The following is a 26,656-nucleotide window of genomic DNA, read 5'->3' as shown; positions in this document are numbered from 1 at the left end:
TGTGTTCATTCAACCCGTGAGAAGTGCATAAATCTGATGAACACAATGTTGCCCCTTCACGTTAGCCTTTGAAAATTTTTGCTGGGTAACGAATTCGCCATTCCATCGTTAGCAGCGATCGGCCGCTGGGTTAGAAATGATGTAAGAAAAATGCTGCTTCCGAGTAGCCCATTAAAATGTCTACTTTCAACGCATTTCTATCCGCAATTAGATTGAATCAAATTCGTAACCTTTTCGCAAACACCCCTAAACGGTTTACGGAATTAAAAGGAACGCTGAGGGTTGCATAAGAAATATCCAAAAAACATTCCTGCAATCTGTTGGCTAATTCAATGGAAATAAAATGAAGATCGGGTCGACACACGTCTCCGGCGTCGAAAAATGGTTCAGGGAAGGATTCAAAATTAATGACTTCTCGCCATCGCACGCGCGCAGTACCGGAAAACCAGCAAAGTTCCAGTGTTCGTGTTCCGCAAACGGAAGAAAGCAAGCAAAAAAGGCAGACACCGCCAACAAGATACACAAACTGCTGTTGTTGTTGTTGTTGTTGTCCTGCGTAATGAGCGGCAGCTTCTGCGAATTCTGTTCCGCCCAGTCAAGGCTGGCTGGCTGGCAGTCGGCGGTCTGGTGTGTTTCAAGGTTTCCACCACTTTGTTGTGTGTTGGTTTGTTTACAAAGGAAATTAAAAGCTACCGAACGGGTGTCCCGATACAACCCGTGGGTCGCACAATCCTGCGCACCACCGCCTTCCAGTGTAAAGCGGGGTGCGAAAAATGGAAGTCCGAGTGGAGCTTCCAGTCGGAACAGCATCATTCCAAACCGAGCACGAAGAAGCCGTGGATGGGTTGAAGCTTTCACCACACACGACTTCGGAGGGCGACATCGCATACGCCTAACGGAGGAGAACTCCGGCTTCGAAGCCGACTGGAAGCCGAGGCTAACGTACTTCCACTCCAGGGTACTTCTGCGCATAATCAGCAAACCAAAACATTCGAGCCGCCGCGAAGGAGAATTTGAGTCCGAAACCGAAACTCACCACCGCCCTCTATTCACCACTGCGGTTGGCGAGTGGATTACCGGGTGGTGAACTAGCATTCCACAGCATTCTCGCTGGAAGGACACACACGGTTTGGGTTGATTTTTGGCAGAAGCCGGACTGTGACTTACATCCCTGGCTGAGGCCGGCCCAGCACGATGCGCACTGTGTATGTGTTTGTGGGGAAAATTCAATGCTACGAAACCTACCACAATAGCGTCATCGCCTTGGTGGGCCCGGGAAGGGCAAGCAATGCGGCAGCATAGGCACACAACACAGGCCGGCCGAGGAGCATTACTGTTTACGAGCACTGGAGCGTTGGGGTAAAGTTTTCAATTTCACGAAATGTTATGTGGTGGAAAATTGATTAAATTTAATGACAGTTGATGGGCCTCTCGAGCTCTCGGTGAGTTCTGTCGGGTATGAGTTGAGCTGTGGCCAGCAGCGGGGTGGTTCGTCGTTGTTGCAGTTGTTGTTTTAAACTTTCGATTTACAAAATATGGTCAGCTGGGGGTCAACAGATAAGACAAGCTGGTACGGCTACGGTTTTGAATCCTGGATTTCCTGTCCGTGGAGGTGGACGGTGTCCGGCATCGGATTGACGATCTAACCTATGTGTTCATTTTCCGATCAAACACGTTACCTACCCGGAGGATTTATGTGAAGCAGGGACCATGAAATTCGGAAACCGTGCCCCGTCGAATAAACCTCACAAAGCACCCGTAAAATCCGGAGGTCAGCGCCGATCGTTTGTACTCAATTGCAAGCAAGCTCAGTCTCGCTGGAGGTGGAACACGCTGGAATGGACGACTTTCGGTGCCATTTTATCACACAATCAAAAACCTTTACGATTGCCCGACGAACTCCTACTTTCCAATGCATTCGGAAGCGTCTCCCAAGGCGCCCTCTTCGGGTGCCCTTTGATGCCGATTTAATGTACCTCCTAGGTACCGAGCAAGGACTTTTCTGTGCCGGCGTCACTTATCGGGAAGGTACCATCGCCGCGCCGGCAACCTTCTTTCATTTCGTTTGCAATCGGCTTGCCATCTACAGGCCACAAAAGAGCCACGCAACGCAGTAAGATCTACACTCTGGGGGCCGGAGAGGACCGAGGATATGCAGGACGGGGAGTCCCTGCTCAGTAGCCGTCGCAGCCATCCGCACCGGCGGCAGTAAGAAAGTTTCAAGGACAACGAACACTTCCTTAGATTGCTTCCACATGAGTGAGTCTCGTCGGAGATGTGGCACGCGAAACGGAACCGAGACCAACTGGGGACCGCCGCAAAAGCGAAGTATTAATTAAGATGGACGTTGAGATATGGCAGAGATTTTAATTTTAGCGGACAATTTTCAGCTTGTTCCCGGGGCCGGCGGTTAGAAGGACGGGATGGGGGGGATGCGAAGGATCTGTCTCCATTCGGATCCCCGTTCGAGGCGACTCGCTTCTGAGTGCAATGTGCTGTTGTTGCTGCTGCCAGTGTCAGCCCTGTTTCTGGCAACCGACTGACGGTTTGGAAGCCACGCGGGTTGAGTTTTATCGTTTAATCTGGAGTGCCGGGGTCGTTAGCAGCCCCGGTGGCGCCGGCAACTGGTAGTTGTAGTGGAGAGCGATTTGTTTCACGATTAGCCTAGGATGCGCGCAAACCGGACCCGGAATGCCAACGAATGATGTGCCGGTGGTCGACTGGACCACATTGGAGGCCCTGGACTTTGATCAATTTCATCACACCGAGGCAGGGCGGCGGCCTTAGTCCGGCTAGCTTCCGGCCTTCGGGTGCTACCTTTGGGTGCTAATGTTAGGGTATTAATTATTAATATCCTCTACCCTCATTTACACTCGGGATCCCGGGCCGGAAACGCGCGCCAATCGGGGCGTGATGAGAGTGTGTGTTTGCTCTGTCAATATTTCCTCTATCCCGGATGACGTTTCGGGATGTTCCGATCACCAAGGCAGCGGGCGAACCGTTGCTTGCGAAATGTCGGCCCCGCGCAAAAACGCTGCTATTTGATTGGCAATATGTTTGTGATGAAATGAAATTATCGTCCACAAACAATGCTTCCCCACCGACCGACCGACCGACCGTTCGTGGGACCGATTTCTCGCACATCACACGCTTTTGGGCCCCCAAAAAAGGGCGCATGATGCTAGCTTGCCGATGAACACCAATTACTAGCAGCAATCCTGCAAACAGCAGTGTCTCGTCGGGCAGCGCACAAAACACGTCAAACCCAAAGCCGACGAAATGCACCACAGCAAAATTTGGACGACGGGAGCATATCCTGCTGGTGGTGTGCCTGCTCGCAATGACCGGCGAGAAGTCTACCGTTGTAAACATGCCGATGTTTGGTGTTGGGGATCGCAATTTGCACGAGGAAACATACCACCGCCGGCTGAAGCTGCTCTAATCACTATGCTACTTTCAGGAGGTGACCGACCAACACAATGCTTGGCTCTTGTTGCACGGAAATAATGCTCAAAAACATTATTCAATATTATACTCTGAATAAAATAAACGATCCTCTGTACGGTGATGTACTCGCGCAGCTCCGCAATACGTACGGTAGGCTGGCTGGCTGCGTGTTGGTTGCGAAATTTATTACTGCAACCCCGAAAAATCCCATTGGATAAAGCATTCTCATTAGTAGTCCCCGCGGCAACCATGGATACTCCCATCCACCGATATGGCACTGTGGGGACCAAAACAAACACACATCGGAACTCTAGAACGGGAACAGCATACATCTGGCGCTCGATGCTTGCAATTCAATTCCGCCGCGTCCCAGGTGGAGCTTCGTTGATGGGGCAACATTAATGCTTGAGAGTAGCCGCTATCCGCGGTGTCCTCCTGCAACTGCAAGCATCGGGACTCCGGGGGCTGCAAGCATTCATCAACCCGAAACACGGCGAACGTGCGGAGAGCACCACGTTGCTCCGGCGATTGCCGATGGCGGCGCGTTGCCAAGGGCTAGTCAAATTTTAATATTATCAAAAACCATTCCGTTTGTGTAATTCTATTTGAACAAATGTCGATGCATCCTGCGCGTGTCGATGACGATGGGCGAACTAGTAAAGTCTTCGGTCGAGCCGCGTCGCGTCCGCAACATTCCAACAACAACGAGACTGCACATTGCGCCGGGGAGACACCCATTTCCGGTGAGATGCAGTGCCACGAAATGCAGCCATTTCGATGCGCGCCGGAATCACGCAATCATGTTCGGTGGCCGGCCACCAATCCGTGTGTGGGGTGTGTGTTCTCGTTACGAGCGTCATCAGTCGTTAGCGAAATATGTTTCCCGGCCGTGGCGAGAATGGTCACCGAGTGGTTTCGAGTGAGGTTTAACATTCAATCCTAACGCCGGCGTGGCTGCTGCTGTTCGATCGAGCTTTCTTCCAGCTGAACTCAAAAACCCAGAAAAAATCGAAATCAAGGCAGAAGATGAAAAAACCCGACTGGTTCCCACCCCGAATGCTAAACCGGGAACGGGTGAGCCATTTATTGGGGGGTTTATCGTGCCCTAAAATGCTAGTTCCCGTCGCGAATCGACAGCATTCCCGGTGGGTGTGCAGTGTTTAGGCGCATTCGCGTGTTGAAGGATTTTTCCGTTACCCGCAGCGCAGCCAGCTTAAAGGTGGCCATAAAAATACTAATAACAATAGTAATAACAATAATGGGCGGCCACAAAGCAAATCGTGTCATTCGCCGGGGAACCGTCCACCGGAAGAGTGGTCGATCGAAAAAAACGGACCACTAAAAACCACTCACATGAGCAGCGCAGGAGCTGATATCACTGTAGACTGTAGAAGCCCAAACCGAACCATTTCGGAACCGAACCTCGGTGGCTCCGGACGGTGGTTTCGATGTTGGGTTCTGATTTGCAAAGTTCGGCAGCTGTTCCCCGTTTGCCCAGCGGTATGTGGTGGCCCACTCGTTCCCAAACACCATAGAATGCACCATTTCCGACCAAAGTCGGTCGGTTTGGTTTCTACACCGTCCATCCATCCATCCGGTTGGTTCCTCTAGCACTCTTTTACCACAAAAAGGTGCACCAACAAAAAATCAACTTCGATGCCATCAACTTTTTTGTACCGTATTCAACACCGTTGGTCAGTCAGACTGTGGCATGCGGATTGACCTGGCAGGGAGGGGGGGGCTTAGAGAGCGAACGCGGCTTAGCCATTTTATGGACGCTGGTTTTATAAACATCGATGACTCGCGATGGCACCGAGTGTCACGGAACCTTGATCTGGTGGGGAAAAAACAATGCCAACAACTTTTGTAGCGATTTTGATTCGAATGTCATCGGTTTGTGGGGTCGTTTAGAATAATTACAGAGCGGTCACACATTGTGCGGTTTTTGGTGGGCAATTAGCAGTTACGATCGATTCCTGGATGGGTGTACCGCTCTTTGCACTTATTAATTGACTACAGTCACTGTGACAGCGCAAGCGATTCGATGGATCGATAACCACGTTGTCAACGGTCCGTGCAAAAGTGTAAGGATAATGTGTTAATAGTCCTGCGGCAATAAAACCCATCCCCAGATGGTGCTGCACCCGTCGCGTGATGCGCCTTCAATCATGCTAATGAGAGGAAGGAAAAAACTTCACAAAAGCTGCATTTGCGCTGGGGTCTGTGGCCCGTGGTTGCAACCGAACGGCACCGCAACGTAAGGTTGCCACTTTTAATCATCGCCCGAGAGTGTGTCGACGAAGAAAGTTGCCAAGAGTTTGCCTGGGGGCGGAGAGCGGCCACCGAAAGTTTGCAGGAAAAGCCACTCGTCGCTCGCCGGTCGGTCTCCTGCGGCTGCGGCGAGAGCTGTGTCGGCGTCACGTAGCGCCGGCCTCCTGGCCCGAGGCAATCGGACTTAATGAGTCGGTGACTCGGAGTGTGTGTTTGGGTGTCCTGCGGATGTCCTCCTGTCGGTTCGAGTTCCGATCCGGCCACACGCACTTGGACGATGATGTTATTGCCATCGGCAACATGACGCCGCGACAGATCGTGACCGAGGCCCCGAAAACGACTCCTCTGCTCTCCTTCAGCGCCGGCCGTCCCCGTGAGGCGTTTGGCAATAAAGTGAAGCAAATAAATCAATGCCCATACGCAAAACCACGCACGGTCTTCTACCCGTGAGCAGATTATTAGTTTTCCGTTTCGGGGCTGAGGACCTCGTGGCCGGAGCAGATAAGAAGCTGAGACAGCTGAAACATAGCCTCGGCCTCCCGGTGGACCACTCACGATAATCACCTGCGGCGGGTCAGTAGCAGTGAGTCTGGCCCCGTTTCCGGCCGTTTGGTCTGGTCCCCCCGTATGGAAAGGAAACATTTGCAAACCCAGCGCGACTAGAATGGCTCAACGATTTCGACCCAACACGCGCTACACGAGGAGTGGTCGTCTTGCGCGATGTTCGCCGCCAGAAACTTACCCTCGGAGGCCGTGCCAGGTCGTCGGCGCTTCGGACAAACATAACGATCCGACGATCAACGGTAATGGGCTTACCTGTAATGAGAGAGCGAGCAAAGGCGTGCGCGCGTGAGAGAGAGAAAAGAGAAGAAAGGAGAACCGTGAGTGGAAAGGTTAAACATTATGCTCCGCTTTTCAGCACAGTTGAACGATAACGAGTTTAGAAGTATGATTTATGAGTGGGATAAGGCAGGTTATTACAGGCCGCTGATGCCCGCTTCCCGGATGATGTTCCGGAAGGATGCTGATCTTTCTTTCTTACGGAAGTTCATTTTTTTTTTTGTCCGCCGGATATGAGAACTGTACCCATCCGCGGAAAGGAAGCAAAACAAACGAACGTCGAAGATGACGGAGAAGAGACTCTTCGAACAGTCGTACTCATCGAGCTACTTATCCGTGAACCGTTTGAAGAGGGTTAAGTTCAATTTATTCCATCGCCTTGCACACATACTCTGACAGGTGTGAATCCACCCTCGTACGCTAATGTGGCAGAAACCTCTTGGCAATCCTTCCCGTACTCAAACTTTTGTGATAAAAATTTATCAAAACATTTAAAACATTAATTTAATTGTGAAACTTGTGAAGAGCCGACGTCCTTAAAGATTCCTTCCCAACTCACGAGGCACAATTTCATAAAGTGGATATCAAAAAACGGATAAATAAAAAAACACACCGGAAAAACCGGAAGATCCTTCCTTTCTAGGTCGGCGGCTTCCGTTTGTGTGCTCACGGTCGCCAAATTAAAGCGATTGAATCGGGGTCAGCCGTGTCGTCGTCGTCGCAACGGAACGGAACAAGGTTTGCCGGATGTCATCAGCAATCGCCACAACCAATGCCGAACACCGGAAAGTGCGGAAGATGCTTAACTCAATAATGAATCACCCCGGCGACCTATCGTGTGCAGCGCCATCGCACCATCGCACGGCGCCGGAAGCGCTCGATGAAGTATGAATGATGACAACCTACCACCGATCGGGTCGGAGGACTATTTTATAGTGGTTCGATTTTTGCGCCCAGTGGCCGGTTGTGCGGACAAGTGAAGGGGGCGAAAGGGTGGTTCCGCGTACTACCGCCACCCCGCGTGTGGCCCGGTTTCCGGTTTTGCGATTATCGAAAAGCAAAACTAAGAGCTTATTAGTAGAGCCGCGCAACGATCGGACTTTGAGTTTCTTGCTCTCCGATTTGCACTCCACCGAGTTTTATTATGTTGATGCTTTATGCTCGCTGGTTTATTTTGTGCACCGCGGGTGGTGGTGCTGCGGTGTCCCCGCTGCTCACCACTCCCTTCCTAGAGCATCGTTAGTTCCGGTTGGAAGAAATCGGATTGCCATCCTCTTCGTGAGCGGCATAATTGGTTTAGCGTGGAGAAGTCGTTCCGGCTGAGCTTTTCTGCAGCGCCAGGCCAGGCAAGCATAAATAAATGAGTTGTCTCCAGCAAAAAAAAAAACCCCGCTTCCCCACTCACCCAAATCGAACCGCTTTCCGGGATTTCAACAGCTGGCAAAGTTTCCCGTGATTGTCGGAACCGGGCCCGCTTTCGGTGCAATTCTTTACCTCTGCCCACTGGACTGCGAAATATGCGGTCCGAGCGAGAGTTCGTCAACCGGAATGCGAATCATCTGAAGGGCCCTGTAACTTTTGGGCGGAGGCGGGGGCTCTGGTAAATCAATTGTGGACCATAATTCAACCGGTCACCGTGCGGCCACGATTTTGCAATTAAAATGGCCCAAAACCAATTCACTCTAATCGGCCCCGCGAACTGATCTCCGTTGTCGCGTCGAGTTTCGGAAATGAGTGATGCCATTACCATATCACGAGACTTATCACCCGAGCCTGGCCGGAAGAGCCCGGGCTGGCCACCCAACTGCATGCCCGTCTGTCCCGCTCTGTTTCGAATAAATTTTCCCACACGCTTCCGCAGTAAAGCAGCTTATCTTTGCTGGGGCACGGCACAGCGAGTCTCTGGGCGGGGATTTATCTCCACCGGTGGGCCATAAACGTACATCAACGAGCCAGTCCCAGCGCCACATCCCGCCGCTGCGCCATCATCGTCCGTCTTCGCAGGATGCACCGCGGCTGGTGTGAGATTCTAATCAGATCATGTCATTCCGACACCGGAACCGGCACGGACTGGGCAAATGAGATTCCCAGCCACCGGAGCCGGAAATGGCAAAACACAAATATACAGCAAATAACCACGATTGTCGAGAGAGAGAGAGAGCGAGAGTGGGAGAAAAAGGGAGAGAGGTAGCGAATCGTGAGTACGATGGAAACAATTTTCACAGTTGATAGCAGAGTTTGCTACCGTGCCGTTCCGCCGTTTGATGGTCGAAGTTAAAATGTTAGACCACAAAAAAGGCACCCACACTTCGTAACACGGAGCACTTCATTCCACTCGGTAAACCTGGCCTCACCCGGTGTGGGGAGAGCGAAGACGAAACAATAAAACCGACAACAACAGCTTCCGGTGGCGAGATAAAGCAATAGCCGGCCTTAAGTCGACTATCGCACCATTAAAACGGTATCACTTTACACCTTCCCCAGGCGGCCGTGCGGCAGGGTGGTAACTGTCACCCGAATTTCCCTTCGATGCTACGGCCATCGGGAAGAACCGTAAAATCGTCTCCGTCAGCCATTTCCCGTACCCTCGCCCGGGGGCCGTTTGCGATTTAATTCAATCATAAACATACAAAAATGAAACTGCGGCACCGGAGGCAAATAAAAGTCCCGTTTGGTCGCTCTTCGGCCACAGGATTGCCACCGACGTTCGCCGTCGTGATCGGTTTCGGGGGAAAATCATGAGCGCCACCAGGCGCCTCCATCCGGCGATCCGGGGGTTCGTTTCTTCCGTTATGACTACATTTGGCTCACGCCCCACGCATTCGCTGATGGCGAAGCAATTGGTGACACAATTGACGAGCGATGGCGATGCGGCGGATGATGATAATGTCATGGATGATGCTGTCAGAGTGGGGAGCAGATGATAAAAATGTAAAATCGGCTGGCGATAATCGGCTCGCGCTACCCAGCCTCTGTCCAGGACGACAACGGGCCACCAAGTGTGGCCCACTTTCATACCACCTTCGGCACGGGACAGTGATGCAGGAAACGGCAGATGACGGCCGGTGCCTTCCCGGGGCCGACGGGACAATTTATTCTGTCAAATGGAAAAGCGATTCCCGGAGTGACGTGTGTGCATGTTTGTGAGGTGGTTGATGAGCAAGCAAATGTTTGCCATTCCGGGCGGGTCGATGCAACATTGACGCAGTGTACGAGAGGAGTAAATGATGGTGGGAAATAAAATGGAACCAATTCGTCGTCATCAGCATTTAATCATCCGATAATGCGAGCCTAGTGCAACAGAACGTGGTGGGATTATTCGGGAAATGATACACTGATTGGCGCGCAGTACTTTCAGTAATCAAGAGGTCGGGGGTCGAACAGTAATTTAAACTCCCGTTCTTTTCGTACATTTCTGTAAACTGCGCTTCGATTTAAATAGTCCTGTCCATTCGATTTAAATAGTCCTGTCTCTACCTCGTGCAACGTATACGCCTCTCCAGACTCCGGTGGGCTGGCCATGTCATGAGTCTCCACAAAGTCTCCTTAGGCCGTCCAGAAGAACGGACGGGATGTGATAGGCTCCGTTTCAGATGGCGAACCTGCTAAGCTAGAGTGGCTCAATCCCGACCCGGCGAGAGATATCCTTTCGGCAGCCCAAGACCACCACTCGCCGGCATGCCCAACTGCCAGATAAAAAAGAAGATATTGCGTTTCACCTCGGGTTTGCCCAAAACCAAAACGGACATTTTCTAACGAAGTTTATTGGATTGAAAAACCTTGTCCGGTGGTGGTCGCCGGTAGAAAAAAAAAAACTAAGGACGTAAGGCCGTTCTTCAATCCATCCAATAAAACAAACCGTTTGACGTGGCATATTTCATTGCCGGCATGAAAGAGAAAAAGGTTGGACCCGGTTATTAGTTCACTTGGACCCCACATCTCAACACGCCCGGTGAGCGACAGGCATCCGACCTCCGACGCGACCGTCCATCGTCCTTAACCTTCGCACAGCCAGTCGGCTTCGGCGGCGTGTGCGGGCTCATTCGAGAGCACGTGTGGCAAACAGAACTGGCCCGATAATTCGATTCCCTGCCCCTCCCCGGGTCACGAACTGTCACTCGTCGTTTTACCGGGCGCCGGTCAAGCTTTTAGCGTCAAATTATGTTCGCCAAGGGAATTTAGCTTCCGATGGGAAATCGAAAAACAAAAAAAGGGACGCCAGACACATCCGCACGCACGCATCCAAAAATGCGATAGAAGCCAAGCCCAGGTGAAGTAAAATTAAATTCTTTTTCAAAACCTCCCACTGGGCGCACCGGCCTCGGCCGGGTATGTCGGAATGCTGGGGCCAAACAAAACGAAAAAACACCGCAAATACACCGGTGGTCACATCCCGTCCGTCCGTCCGGCGGACCTGTTTGAATGTGGATGAGTGATGGTTGGGCGAACGTCGTGTTTCGTGTGGAATGTTTGTAAGAGACACAGAGTGCTAAGAGTTCTGAGGGGCCAGAGGCCCCCACAGCCCGGATTCTTGTGCCGATCAGATCCATTTATTTTATTATCCCTAATCCAAAAAGCATGTCCTGCTGCCGTACTGCCAGGTCCTGTATCACACACGAAACCCGGGGACACGGGGTGAAGAATTGACTCAGCGCAGCAGCAAACCGAATGTATGGGACGAAGAACCGTATGTCCTCTCATCCGGTGCCCAGGATGCGTGCCCTGTCGCCTCCGAGCGGAGGGATTTCGGATTTGCATGTTTTGCATGCATCGCGCCGAAAGGGGACTTTGGTCCGGGACGAGGCGAGAACGAAACGACGGCCACCGGACGGGAGGGACTCGGAACTGTCGAAACCGTTTGCCGCTGGAAGGAAGTGATAACTTGCCGGGAGTTTAACTCCGGAACGGCGGTGGGTGCAGGTTTACGTCAGAGCGCGGTTCAGCCTTGGTTCGGCGGAGCCTAAAGTGACAGAAGCAGTTAAGGCTGAGGGTGCAACGATGGAGCTACGGCGGCATTGTGTGTCCAGTGGGTTTTTGTCTCTCTTTCTTCACTGATGTGTCTTTCGGCTTTTTATTGAATGGCGTTGTCGGCACGGCACCGAAAGGCCGACTCGTAAGAAAGTCGTAATCCAAAGTGAAGCTCGTGAACGGCTACCCACCACATGTGCCCGGCCCGGGATCGGAGGTGACCGAAAATCCGGGATTTTTACTAGCTGCGAACCGGTTTACCGCCGGGGCCAGGCCAAACCTCTCCTGACACCACATAAAACTGAGACGAAATAAAAACGTTTCCGAGTTGAGACGGATTTCCCCAGTTCATCCCACGATCCGTGGTGGTGCTGCTACTACGAGAACACGTGGGAACATCCAGTGGACCAATAAATCCTTTGTCCGCCAGAGAGAAAAAAGAAGCCCCCGTACTGTACGTCCAAGGCACGGGAAGGACCTGGGCCGCCCATAAGGACGTCAATGGCGAGCATCTTGGTAACGGAAATATCAGGACGCAAATTGAATTTGGATTCAGTTCGTTTCGGGCAAACTGTGGCCTCGAACTCAACTTGGCGATTCAACAACTCTTCAACGAAAGGTTTTCTTTTTACTTCAGTCGATTCCACCCCGAGGTTGGAATGCTCGCTTCGCTTCTTCGTTGCACACTCCGAGAAAGCAGAGGAGGACTTGGAATTTCTTGCAGATGCACCCGCCGTAAAGGACCCACGGCGTAACCGACAGGGCGCGCGTTCACGACATTGTCTTACACAACTTGCTGCTAAAATGCATTTTCTTGCCGAGTGTGATCAGTGGAAAAAGTTTCGGCACACGAGGGCCGCATTTGGTACCACCATCATGGCTTGCCCGGCAGTCGCAAGACCACTTTCTCCTCGTCGGCATTGCGCAATTGGACATGATCGACATGGGGCTCTGCCAACACTGGTTCTCGATTTTATCTACCCCACCCGAAGGCTTTCGTTTGGCCAAGAAGGAAAAGATTGCATTGAAAGCATGTTCAATATTCATGATCAATTTCCTTCGCTACATGTCGCGGGATTTTCGATGCGTTTTTCGCCAGCCACCAGCGCCATCGGTAGCGTTACAAATGTCAGAATTTATAAGGATTTTTATCGTAAAGCCCTCAGGGACTCGGTTAATGTTCACCAAACGCAAGCCAGTGCACGGTAATTTGTAATGAAAATAAACCGAAGATGGGGAATCCACTCCAAACCAGGTGGGTCACGGCAATCAAAATGGTCGCCAAAGTGAAGCACGCCCACCGATTGTGAAGGAAACGGCCCACAAAAAAGCCTTAATTTAATTCAACGTTTTCTAGGAACTGCAAACTGGTCGGGCTGCGGTTAGCCGCATTCCGTCGCCGCTTAAGGGGATAGAAATGTCAGCCGCCCATTACACGCGGAATGGGTCCACGCCGAAGAAAGCCCGTGTTGTGTTGTCCATCAAATTCATTATCCGATTTGCCCCGGTATCCTGCAAGCCGCGGGGCCTTCCGTTACGGACAGCGGCGTGCAGCAATCGCGGACACAAAATTCAATTACCTTTGGAGAAAAGTGACCGAAAACCGCCACACCGCCAGAGAATGGGCTCGACAATCGATAGAGCCCCAGGATTCCTGGAATGTCGACAACCGGCCGAAGACGGACACGCACGCACGACGTGTTTTCCTCGTCAGTGGGACTTGCGGATGGCGCAGAAAATTTGATTTGCTGAAGAGTCCAACACAGGCCATATTGTGACGAGCTTGTGACGCAGCTTCAGAAAGTGGTGTTGAAAGTTCTTGTTTTTGGTCTATTTTTACTGTTTCCTGTGAACTCGATCGGCGCCCGCTTTAAAGCCAGGGCGGGCGACGTTCGTGCCTCGAATCGAGGTGCAATAATGGTACAAATAATAATTAAGATAATGAACGCCTTCCTTATGCGGCGCGTGCTGCGCTGCGCGAGCCACAGGCATGCCGTTGCATTTCGTGAGTTATGCTGCTTCCCTCAAGGTCCTTTATAGTGCAAGGCCAGCCACCAGCAAGTCTGGGTAGTGGTTTACTTCGGTCGGTTCTTCTTCCGAACCATTCCCGGTCGACACGAAAGCCCCATCAAGGGAAGCACCGACCACGGAGTCACGTCACTTCCTGCGAACACCAGGAAGTCACAGCCTTATCGGTGTTCCGCGAGCACGGGGCAGGAAAGCACACTGTGCTGTGCGGTGCTTCCTTGCCCGGGAAAAGAGGTAATGATTGCGGCAAACTAGCGAAACACGGCTGCAAACAAACGGAATAGAAATCATCACTTTTCCACTCTGTCTCACGCTACGGGGGCGCTTCCTGGGGCGGAAACGGACCCAGCGTCGGCGGTGGCGTAGCATTAAAAACCCCAGCTGCGTGTCCCAGACACGAAACAACACGACAGATATTTGTTTTTAATATAAATGTAAATTTATTTTCCGGCTTCAGTGGCCCGGGCTGTGTCTGTTCTGGCGAGCTCCGGCGGAACTTCCGAACAGGGGGGGGGAAAGTTATTTTTCTCGCCTCGCCTACGGATAGCATATCCCCGCCGTGAACTGATTAGAGGGGAGCGAAGTTCCGGTCTCCGAGCGCTCTGAGTGGCCGACGAGAGAAGCGCCACACGTTCGAACACACCTGGGAAAGAGGTGCAGAGTGCAGTGTGCAATTTGTGCCCGTTGCCGCCGATGAGTACGTCACTTCCGGTGAAGAATGCGTTCCTTGAGGTGGCGCGCACACCGAGCGAAACACTACGGCCACGGCATCTTTTGATGGAGTTTCGCCCCAAGAGTGTCCTTCGGGTGAGAGACGCCAAACCCAATCAACCACGGTGGGGCACGTAAGGACCAGCCCGCCACTCGGACAGCGGAGAAGATGGTTCCAGCGAACACAAGACACGCTACCGCACTTAACGAAGAAATGGAAAAGGATGAAATATGAAGGAAAGAAACACACGGAAGACGGAGTCTGCCCGAGTGGGGGCCATCAAACCACCAAATGGCCATCTAAAATGTTCATCTATTTACGCCAGCTGCACAACATAATTAACTGTCACGCGGGCAAATGCAGGTGAAGAGCCCGAAGCACGGCATCGAACGAACCGTATCTCAACCACTTCCGGTCCAAGTGGACCGGCTCCTGCTATGACATCTTCCAGAACAAAGAAGGGGATTTTCCCGTGCACGACGGGAGGATCAGGTTCGAAATTAAAATGTGTCAGGCGAGCTTTCGCAAAAATGACCCTCCAACTAATGGCCGCGTATAAATTTCTGTAACATGTTTGGAAGTAACTGTAACCGATTCGTCAAGCACTGCACGGGCTTTTTCATCTTGTTGGTCGTGCTAAACAACATTTGCGACGGGACTCACGTTACACCGAACACAAAGCACCGCCGAAAAGCTGTCACACTACTCGAATTGGCAATCATAACCCCTTTTGCCGGCCATCATCTGTCGACCGGTTGCTGTTTGTCGTGTGAAGTTCCCACGCGGTGTCGGTGTAATAAAATTAATTAACTAATAAATCGCCACCAAATGAAACCACCGATGACCGGAGGGACCCGGGAGTGCTGATTCCGTGAACCAGGAACCGCGTGCCGCCTAATCCGCTTTGGTCATCACACAACCAGGCCCCCGCCCGGCTCCAAAAACTATTCAACTTTGGCTGTGCATCAACGACTGGTGCAACGCCGCACCGGGACGAGCGCATAAATGAGTAAAATTCATCACCCGAATCATCGGGAACCATGTCCGGACCCACGCGAGCAATTGATTTATTTTTGGCAAAAATTGAAATCTGTCCACAACCAAACAGACCGGGGCCCCAGAGGTCGTCACTGGTCTGTCACAAAAGGAGTGGCGAAACGGGGGAGAGCGAGAGGAGCTTTGACATGACACGACGACGGTGTGGTGACGGCTCAGCGCAAATAAAAACCAACCTCAAAATCCTAATCATAATAATTTATGCACCCGGACACGCCACACGCTAGATGGCCGACCGGAGGTCGCCGCCGAGGGCTTTCGTCCTTCCTGTGCCGGTCGACACGATCGACGGCGTTCCAATTTGATTCGGCTGAGGTCCGGTTCGGTGGTGCAAAACTTTGTCCTATCCCACCGAGAACCCACTTCCCTTCCGAGAGTGTGCCCATAAAATGTGCTCAATGCAAATCCGCACAAACCCTTGCCTCTGTTTCATTTTACGACAAACATGTCCCACCGTATGCGTCTGTGTGCGGTTGAAAAGTTTTATTATTTCACATAAAGTTAGAATAAATACAAAATGTGACCTCACCACGTTTTGTTCCGGGGGTTTTCGAGATTTTGCCAAAACTTGCAAAATGGAATTGAAACACCGAGCAGCAACAAAAAAACGAAAGCCTCGCAGGTCAAGCCCTCGCCGGTGTGCTCGTTCGTATTTTCATCCTTTTCTATGTCCAGTGGCTGCTTTGGAAGGACGTGGGATGGGGACTTTTGTGTGTTCTGCGCCAGTGGGTGGAAATGGAAATAACTGCATTTTTGAGTCTTACGTACGGCGTGTCGACCAGCCACTACGCTGGGACTGCTAACCAGCTCGGAACGACCTTTCTTAAGGTGCTCCGGGGGCATATACGCTCGTTCGTAGAATGGTGTCCGGCCAATGAGCCTTAGAAAATGAGCCGGCAAAGGTCCGGGGGATGGCTAGCCTTTGGGCCTATGACTCCGCCAACACATCACAGGACGACGATGCAAGTGCGATATCTTTCGCACTGCACAAGACATCGGTAGGTCGGTTGCATCGGGTTCACATAAACGCACCCAGAAGGACGCGTGCTGGGCGATCTGGCCTCTCGTTGGCCAATCAACTAATTCTCGAATAAAACGATAGGCCTTGGTTCCGAGCGAAAGAGAACCAGAGTCCTGACCCTTTCACGCCGTCTCTCGGGTTGCGTTGCATTTGCTCTCGTAACTTTGCCCTCGAATTAACGACCGGCCCGCTTTGGACCAGATCGGCCATTTATGAATAAAGCAAACACTCGAAAGCGCTGACCCTCTCTAGCTCCTTCTCACCAGCGTGCCGAATGATAGTAATAAACATGTCAGACATTATCATCCTTTGCTCCCTGCCACACATACACTCTCTTTCATTTTCTGAGACCGTCCCCGTGTATGTTCACAGCGCGTTCGACTCTGAAAGGAGTCTGGCCGATGAGATGGGAGCACTGTCTGCATGTATGCAGGAGTTAGATTTGCCCGGTTCAAACCTTATGTTTTCAGTCGAGCATAAACTCGGACATGGCCCGGGAGGGCGGCATCCATAAGCCCCTCGTCAAAGAGGCCGCCTTTGGGCGCCGTTCCAAGACTCTCTTCTGCAGGTCCAACATACCGAGACCCGACAGAGCTTGTGCATGAAAGTTTTGAATTAAATTAAAGCCCGAAACAACCGTCCAGTGTGCAGAGAGTACGGCAATCACGACCCCGGGTGGGGTCAGGCCCGTGCCGTAGCTTACTGCCAAATACCTTGATCAGCTCCACTCGGTCACTAGGCTAGCACAGACAGCGCAACGAGTTTGCCGACTTTTTTGGTTTTGTTTTTAAACTTATTGGATGCTCATAACACATTTGTACGCTCCATTTGTAAGGCACTCCACCATCGTGCACGGGATTAGCCTCGCCCGGCTTTTACGATGGGACCCCGATCGAACCTTCATAGGTACGGGTACTCTAACGACCACCCTGTGGCCGTTATTCCACACAGCTTTTAATTTTTCAAGGCAGAATTCCAGGAAGTAGGATCCAGGATTTAACATCCCAAATTGGGTTCAACATGTGTGCACCGAAAGGTAGTGTGGTTGCCGTGAGCACACAGAGAGCTACTTTTTGGCTTGACGAAATAACCAGCTGGTAATTTACCTTTCTAGGTGATGGCAAATACTTCAACACCGGATGAAGCACCGTATGCTGGAACTGTGGTCTGCTCCACTTTATCTCGTTCGATGGCGATGCTTTACAGCTTCATTCGGTCTGCATGCAGAACCATACATAATCGATGTGAAGCTCTTCTAGCCACAGGGATTAAGAGTATCAATACGATCAGGAGTTTTCCCTTTTTGTGTCGGAAAGCTATCAGTTATAAGCGGATTTAAAAGAAACTCGTTGGTTGCTTCCCTTCACAGCATAGTTAATGTGAGTGGCAACACTTTCACGCTTCGACTGATTCGTGGCAGTAAAGTTTCTTCCAACTCCCAATGGCTGATTCTTGAGAAACGCAACTCTAGGGCATTTTTTGCGTCAGGTGAACTAGAAACTTTTGCGCCATAAAACTGTGAGCATGATCGGTTCAAGCCAGCAACATTTACCTTCCCGAAACAAATTTGCATCTCCTTGCGAAGGAAAACGCACAGCTTCAGCAACTTTTGGCGAAAAGAATTTAACAAAATGGCCCCCAATAAAAGGAGTAATTACAGGGCGTAGAAAAAAAAGAACACACACTTTTCCAAAAGTATCCCCGTTTCGGCAGTTTTCTTCCACGAAGCGGCATCCGGGTGGGCTATCGCCTCGGACCCAGGCTCAGGGTTTGGCTCCGGGGCCACATTGAACACGCGGAGGATAAGCCGGCTGCGCGGGGCACAATCGGTCTCCGTTGGCTAGGAGAGCATCGGAGCAGAAAAATGGACCCATTTTCGGCATCCTTCATTGGCACGTAGCGGCCGAAACTCTTTCAGAACCAGGCGAGCATGTCATTTCCTTTTTCCTTTCTTTTGTCGGGAGCCCCCCGGGTGGAAAACAGGCGCGTGGACAACCCGTGGCTTCCTATTTTCCACCATTTTGATTTTTATTTCGGCAACTGTTGCTCGCGCGTTGCCAACAAAGACCGACGACCATCAACAAACCAACCCAATAAACAGAGACACAAGATCTGCTGCCCTGAACCCTGGGACCTCGAAGAGCACCTGGGGCGCGGCTCTTTGCCACCCCCGGTGGCCGCACCTCCGATCGGCCAAGTTATTAATTTACAAGTAATGAATATTAAAAAGGGATCGTTAATTGCTTTTCCCCGTTTTCCGCGACATTCACTTTCGGTGTGCTGTTGGCGGGGATCCCCTTTTTCCCCATTTTCTGGCCCTTTCCCGAATGGCAATCGGAAGGATTTCGTTCGGCCTCGCGAGTGGACCCCAACAATCCGAAAAGTGTGAAGAATTTCAAGACGAGCTGTCGTGAGTGCGTGTCTAAATTCGATGCCATTTCGGATGCCGTAAACGTGATGCTTATGATGATGAAAACTGGCCCAACCCTACGCCGCCGCCGGCAGCGGGCTGTTGTGCGTGCGAAAATTTCCGCGCCATAACCATAACACTTGGGGGCAATAAAAAGGAGCACCGAAAAAGAAAAATATTGATTGGCAGATTTTTTTTTCCAGTTTCGCGCGCCCGATTCCTAATAATCCCCCGGGCAAGCTCTCCCGGCGCGGAAAGCCAACGGCCCGAAAAAGTGAAAAGTACTAACGGCCGAAAACCATCATCTTTGACTCACCTGAATTGGGCTGCTGATTGCTGTTAGGCCGGGCGGATGGAGCACCGTCACGTGCTTCGACTTCCAGAGCGTACGCGCCCTGCTTTTCGCGATCGAACACCACTTTCGTGAATATCTCGCCGCTCTGCAGGTTGATTTCGAAGAAATCCTTGCCCTCGTTCCGCGGCGAATCGACGATATAGTAGTACACCTGTAATTAAGGCACCGGCAAGGGGAGAGCGAGGCAGAATACACGAAGCAATTAGTGAGTTAATCGTTATGTTGCACCATTCCGGCTCACGGTATGCACACACGATGGCGCTAGGGGTTGGCAGTTGGCATGAGCAAACCGAACACGACAGGAAGCAACCTCGGTAGAGCCGTAGCGTTTCTATTTTTTTCGCGTGTAATTCCATACAGCAGAATGCTCAATGTAGCGCGGGCGAATCGGACGGCAAAAGCGGACGAAACATCCCAAAAAATAAGTTTGAAAAACGTCGGCCATTGAATTAAACCCCACATAACCAAATCCCCACCGGAGGCACATTTGCTTCCACAACGCGTCCCACAAGTTCACGGCGCACGAGGGCCCGGAGCAGAAACGAACCGAACCCGGTGGGTAACTTTTCGGCTCCATTCTAATTAGAAATATCGAACCCTTTTTTAATTGAATCCTTTTTGCTCGCTCCCGGGAGGACCATCATCGCTTTTCGACGATAAAGGATCACCGCTACACGCGCATCAGCATCGCTCCTAGCGTACGGTCGGAGAACAGGACCTTACTGCGGTTCATGTGCATTAACGGGACGGACCTACGTTTACCACAAACCACGGAGATTTGTAAAGATTGAAACCAACTCTCTGCTGGCCAGAGGCAAAGTGTTTGACCCAACATGAGCTCAGACCATCGGTGACCCTGACGGGAGTAATTGGTCCGTTCGGGAACCGATTAAACTATCGTTGGCAAACCAAACGGGCGAGCAAAATCGAACCGAATGAGTCAGAAGAAGATACTACTATGGCTAAAAAATAACGGGAACCAATTTTCTTCGATCATGCTGGCGTGGAAGAAAGAATAATTGAGCTGTAGAGAAAGAATTTTCGGGTTACAAACGAATTTCCGATATTGTTTGGCCACAGTAGTATCCTCACACCGACGTATCTTCGAGGGATCTTTTCCTCTTGCATTCAGGCTACCCACCATCAGGAGTGATTATTAAATATTCTCGATGGCAACTCAGGGCTCAGCCTGTAACTATTTACGGAATGACGTGAAATGCATGTTGATCTGTGAGAACTTTGGCTCATATTACGTAAACCTATTGGACACTTGGAGCTTCTTCCTACCTGCTTCTACCTCGCCGGATGTCCCACACCTTGCCTCATTTGGGTCTCGGACCCCCCAAAGCAAGACCTCATCAGTTGGGTAGTTAACTCGGCGTCTTCACATGCGTCCTCACTCACTCATTTAGCATGATCCGGAAACGCCACCCAATGCCCGGGTGGACGTGGTTCGTAGAATCCTCTTCTTCACCCACCGAACCCGCGTAGGAAGGCACGGGAAATATCCTTTCGGCCCCTGGGGCCAAAGAACCGGAAAGAGGTCCGAAAGAAAATGAATATTTCATAATCCCCACCGGCCGACAAAATCCAAAACGAGTAAATGACCGGTGAAATGGAAAAAAGCGAAACTACCGAAACACCAACCAACTTGCCAACGGATCACCAGTGGACCGTGCCCTGGAGTGTCCAGTTGGCGACGAAGAGCAGTGCTGGGGGATGCAGGAGCCAATGAACTGTCGGCTAAAGCCCTTCACACAGCCTCATAAACGCAGACGCCTTGCGATCACGGCCGACGGAGGCGGTCTTCGAACCCGTCACTGTCGCGCCACGCGATGCGCCCTTCTCTTCCGGAAACATCCGGATTCTGCGAAGCATGGGACAAAATCCGAGACAAATCCACTTCCCAAAACCCTCCTGGATCCTTCTTCTGGATGCGTGTGTAAACCGAGCGCCGATTCTGGGAACGCGACGACAGTCATCGGCCGGCGGCGGATTTGGAATTTGAGATTAAATAATCAAATAGAAAGTTATTTGCTTTCAAACCCGCGATATCAGCGGCAAGACGAGATCATCTCCAGTGGCCCTCCAACTGGAACGGTATCTTGGAGACCGCAAAATGTCACCCCGGAATCCCCGGAAGTCAAGGGATTTTACTTCTTCGGCATTCGTAGCGCGACCAATTGTTTTGGCGATACGTGTCTGCGAGTGTGGCTAAATCTGTGACCAAATCTGGCCACACATCTCTCGCAGTAAAGGGAGGAATAAATTTTCCTTTATATTGGTTACCGATCTCCTGTTTGCTATCTTTTTGTTTCGCCAACGCGAGCCGTTTCTAGCTTTCGAGCAGCTGCTAACCGAGTGAACTAACGAAACTAGTGCCTCCTTCTGAAGTGGACCCCGTGCGCAATCGATCGCTGGGACGTGATCCTAAACTAAATGTTCCTTCCGCCGTTGTTCGATCGCAAAGGAAGCCCCAGTGCGCGCCCAGTTTTCCGTTAGTAGCCTCCGCCGATCGGTTGCATTTCCCGGGTTCCCCACTCACCTGATTGTTCGGGAAGGTACCGTCCTTATCGATTGCATTCACTTGTGTCACTTTCGTCCCGATCGGTTCGCCTTCCAGCACGGTTTCCTGTTCACGTTCGGTAAACAGCGGTATTTCGTCGTTTACATCCTCTAATTGTATGTAAACAGTCGCTTCCGATGCAAGCTGCTGGGCACCGTTGTTCTGTGGGTCGCCAGGACGAAGGTTTTTTTATTTCGGTGCCGGGATGTGTACGGGACAATTCCATTGTGCAACCGGCGGCCACACGCGCGATGACGACGACCAGGAGGAGGACGTTGGTAAATGTTGATTGTTAGCATCGTTCGGGTCCGCCGATGTTTGTATGGGGCCGGTTTTGATTTTCGTTTATTTTTCGTAGCCAGTCACATGCAAAATAGAGAGAGATAGAGGGAAAGAGAAAGGTGAATAAAAAAATGTAAACGATGAGGAAAACGTCACCATCAGTCACAAAGGCGCCCGCCGCCAGTCGAAACACAAAATGGCGGAGAGCAAAAAGGCGAAATGAGCACTAATTTGTTTGACATAAATTTTAAATTTTACACAAACGCAAGGCCCGTGGCCATGGTGGGGATTCTTTGTTCTGCGCTCGCTCGGCAGGTCCTTACGGAACGGGTGGTTGGTTGGTATGCAAACTGGCTTTCGGTCCACACGCCGCTTCGCCGGAGGTGCGCGCCACGAATAACAAATCCTCGCTCATAATCGTTGTCATTCGGATTCCGTGGACTCACGGAAGGCATCAGGAAACGGCGCGGCCAGGCTCGGCGTGGGGGGCTCACACGTTCGTCATCGGCGATCGTAAAAGGCGTCCCACAGCATGGCGTGCAGTAACTTTTATGGACCTCACCGTCGCCCATTTTATGCACACGCGCGCGTGCATGTGTGTGCATAATGATATCCGTTTCGGTTCCGAGCGGGACTTTAATGTTACATTTGGCCGGGAGAAATGAGCTTTTAATCAAGATTGATGCAGTAGCAGACTTTGTTCCCACGCCGCCACGGGGAGGAACACCCGAAAATCGATCCTTTCGTCTACGGAGAGACTCTGTTTCTTCCAAGAAAGGAGCAGCACAACGCCGTGCCGAAAGAATGTCTGCAGACCGAAAAGGAAACAAAGTCGGAGAACAGCCGGGAGTCCCCCAGTCCCACACCAGGCGGTATCAGCAGATCGGCCATAAATATGTTATCAAAAGTTTTGCAACTGATTTTTGCGCTTTTATGACGAAACCGGTCCCCCATAAAGAAGGTTCACCGGCACGCGAGTGTGAGGGTGTGTGCGCCGACATCCTTCCCACACGGTCGTCAAAACTTTCGCAATCACTACCACCGTCACGCGACGAGATTTCACGGTTCCGAAACAATTTGATCCTATTAAAACTGCTATCAAACTGTGTTTGAAGCTTTTAATTTCGAGCGTAATGGACAGCAGCACGTTACATTGTGCCGATAGCAGTAGGAAAAAAAAACCGGGCCCCGTAATGGTGAGTGGGTATCATTTCTTGGTCCAAGCGGGATAGTTGGGGAATCCAGCGAAAAGGACACTCGGCTAAGTGCGACTCGCTCGTCGTGGTGTCGCTTTCAAACGACAAACAGTTTATATCAATCATGTTAATCCCTTTATTTATGCGCTTCCCCTTACACTTTCTCCCTCTCTCTCGCTGCCGGTCATCCGAGAGCGTCGAGATTCGTAAAATGGAGTCGAATCGGATTACTCTGGAAACAGAAACCACGAGACGGAAGATTGAAAGGAATTTTTGCGTCAGCTCCGCCATCCGCTGGCCACTTTGTATCAAAAGTTCAATTTGCGTAATCGTAATTACCGGTCCCGGTTCCGGTAAATTGTGACCTGTACCACGCGTTGAAGGACCGATTCCACTCCCCGCTCTTCAGACGATGGACAGAAAGCGACATAGTTATGCGCGAGGAGCAATCAGCGTGAATCTAACATGATTTAACATTTCATTTCACTCCGCGCGGTCGCCAACAATATGGCACATTCCATCGAAAGCCGTCGCTAACTGTGATGGACGATCCACACCCCGTGCTAATGCGGACACTCCGGGCGCTGCCGGGGATCGTATCTCGCCGGCCGCCAGTGCTGCGCGCTTATGCTGCTGGGCGGCAGCAGCGATGCTGCGCTGCATAATCACAGATGACCCAGTTCTGACGGTGGCATAATCTATCACCCACAACCTGTCGCCGGATCGTGCCGGCGCTCTTCGGAGGGTGTGCAGCAAGAAAAGGTCGGTCGTCAGTATCCTTCGCCCGATGGAGACACTTTCCCAGCTGCGACTTACGCAATGGCCGCTTCCGGTTCCCCGCGGCAGAGCTCAAGTTCATATCGCATAATTTTGTGCTTCATTATAATAAAATATCATTTTTCCCCCGGTTACAACAAACTGGCCAATCATTTATAACAACATTATCGTCACCGTAAGTTGGCTAGCGAGAGGATCCACACCGCCAAGAAGCGGCGCGCAATTTAAGGATAATATTTTCTGTGAAATAAAAACGACCGGCTCATCCGTTTCTGTTACTTGGTTGTGGAGGGCCAGCAAAGGTAAAGTTCTATTTTTCAAAATTATACGATAGTGTTGGACCGACTCGAGCTAGTTGAGCTGCTAGTAACGGGCTAGTAACTCTATCCGTCGCCAGTTACATTGTGTGATCCGCGCCGAAAGAAAAATGCCATCGACACAGGGAAAGCCCTCATTAGATGCCGGGATGCCGGTGCTCCTGGAACACGTTCCCAATTAGCCCCACACGGTTGGGCGGGCAAACGCGGGTGTGACACTTTTGCCGGCAACATACGAAATTTATTTCAGAATTTTCTCTCTATTGTTACGCGCGGGTCGAGAGAGAGAGAGATGTCACGACCGGATCGTGCCGGGGTTTGAACCGTTTGCAACAAAAGGACACACTTTTTCTCCCAAGGGCGCTTCAAAGGAACAAAGTTTGGGCGCACATGGCGCAAGGCGCTAAGGAACGGTCACAACAGGATTTGCTGCAATGGCAAAATCCTTTCGGTTTCGGGACAGCATTGCCGCCATCCGTGGGGTGCTCTCACTTTCCGGGCACAGCAGGATCTCACTCACAGCCAAACCCCGATCCACGTGGTCTCACTATCTCTCACTCCGGATCGCTCGCTTTTCCGGCCAAAGGCTGCGGAGATAAATAGATTACCGGCTTCCGGCGGTGGGCGGCGATATCTATGTCGTCCCGATTTCGTATTAATTTATGAAAATGTAATTTATATGCAAATTTCCGACTCATGCAGTCGTGACAAAAGTGCATCCAATGGATTATTATTAGATTGCATTAGTGGAGCGCGCTCCCGGTCTGGTCTCGGCGTTCGGCCGATGCGTCTGCGTCGCCGCTCGGAATCCACGGACCCATGTTTATGCGGTGTGCGTGTTCCCGGTAATCCACTTGGCAAGTGCCGACGACGACGACTCCGGTGGCTCCCACTAATCCTTCCAGGCCAGAAATCGTCAGCCGCGCGGTGCGAACGTAGCTTCACCAGCGGTCACCGTGACTACTGTTGGCGAATCCAACTACCAGAGGCCTAACTAGTGGCCAGCCAGGACGACCGACCGGCGGCCACTGTTGTTGTTGTTGCTGTTGCTGGTTGCTCGAACGATGGAACGATGGCAGCAAATGAAGCCGCTGGAGACACTGCTGATGAGCGTGTCCGAGAGTCACCCCATCATCTGTGGTTTGCCTTAATTTCCCGGATTCGTTACCTGGCTCGCTGCCTTGATCCCTTGACCGGACTGTGGTCCCGGGGGACACTTGCTTCTTCCTTTTTTCGCCCACGACACTGCTTTCGTGCTGCCAACAAAGTTGTCTGACTAGCCCTTTGATTACGTGTCCTTCGCTGGATAAGCGCTCTTCACACGTAACACGTTACGGGACCGCATCCGTGGCGGTAGACCTGGTCCTGGTCCAAAATGACGTTAGACGGTGCGCCCGCCAACCCATCGTCTAGACGCCGACCATCAGCGGCGGGTGGTCGGCCAGATCTTTGTCACAGCCGGAGAAAAAAGAGCGCCCCACTGGGATCTCATTTTCTTCAAAGCGAACTTCGGCCTTGGGTCTGGACCGCCCCTCGTTTTCCCAGCGGGAGAAGAGCATGCACTTTGCGGCTCACCCGTCTAGCTTTGATCGGAAGATAAAGCACTTCTCGTCATCATAATCACCGTCGCGCACCGTCGCAGGAACCCCGAACGATGGTGTGCTTCGGGTTCGGGACCATCGTGGGAACAATGAGGCGTCCTCTCCAGGAAGCCCAACCACCCACCAGGTGGCCATAATTTGCTGCTCCATTCATCAACGGGCGCACGTTTTGCCTCTTGTTGCGCTTGGCGAGCAGCAAGTGCCAGGCTAATGAATCACTACCACCAGCGGCCCAATCGCCTCGGCGACTGGAGCCGATGACGGTTCTCTTCTGAGCACGCTGAGCGAAGGCTCTGCGTGGGCTAACATTTTTAAAGCTGATGAATCGTTATTCCCCACACGCCTTGGAGGGCGGCGAGACATTCATCAACCTTCCCGCGAGTGACGCGGTGCAGCTATAAATATCGCCAACGAACCATTTGCGCCCGACGGACCGCAAAGTTTATAAGTGGAGACTTTATGAAGACGCTCCCCGAATTGGAAGGATTAAATATCCTGGAAAAACGCACGATGATTGGAGCGAAAATAAGAAAGTTAGTTGATAGTTCTACGGTGGTTTTCATCTCACTTGAAACCACATGACTCCCAGCCACACAGCTCCTGAAACCCCGGCCCGGGTTTCAATGTGGGCGCCAACATGCTCACCCTCACGCAGTAGTGCTCACTAAATATGCTGCTTTGTGCTGGGGATAGGAAAAAAAACAAACGCCATCTTCATCATCATTTGCAATGTGTTTCCCGTTTCGCCTCAACAGCGACAGGACATCGGACGACAGGATGCCTTTTGCTGCTTCGTGGTGCCTCTCCCG

At 51.6% G+C, this 26,656-nt stretch overlaps 1 protein-coding gene across 1 annotated transcript in view; it reads right to left on the bottom strand.

The window, feature by feature from the left end:
- LOC131210551 (neural-cadherin) overlaps positions 1-26,656 on the bottom strand; it is a 157,744-nt gene that overhangs the window by 85,871 nt on the left and 45,217 nt on the right. Inside the window, exons 10-11 of the mRNA XM_058203811.1 lie at positions 21,654-21,836; positions 19,070-19,259 (exon numbers count right to left, since the gene is read on the bottom strand). Coding sequence (XP_058059794.1) covers positions 19,070-19,259; positions 21,654-21,836 — 373 coding nt within the window. The remainder of the gene's footprint in view (positions 1-19,069; positions 19,260-21,653; positions 21,837-26,656) is intronic.

This window comes from Anopheles bellator, chromosome 2 (genome assembly GCF_943735745.2).
Source record: "Anopheles bellator chromosome 2, idAnoBellAS_SP24_06.2, whole genome shotgun sequence".
NCBI classification, from domain to species: domain Eukaryota; kingdom Metazoa; phylum Arthropoda; class Insecta; order Diptera; family Culicidae; genus Anopheles; species Anopheles bellator.
Note: the sequence above shows the minus strand (reverse complement) of the source record. Positions and strands in the feature narration are given on the sequence as shown.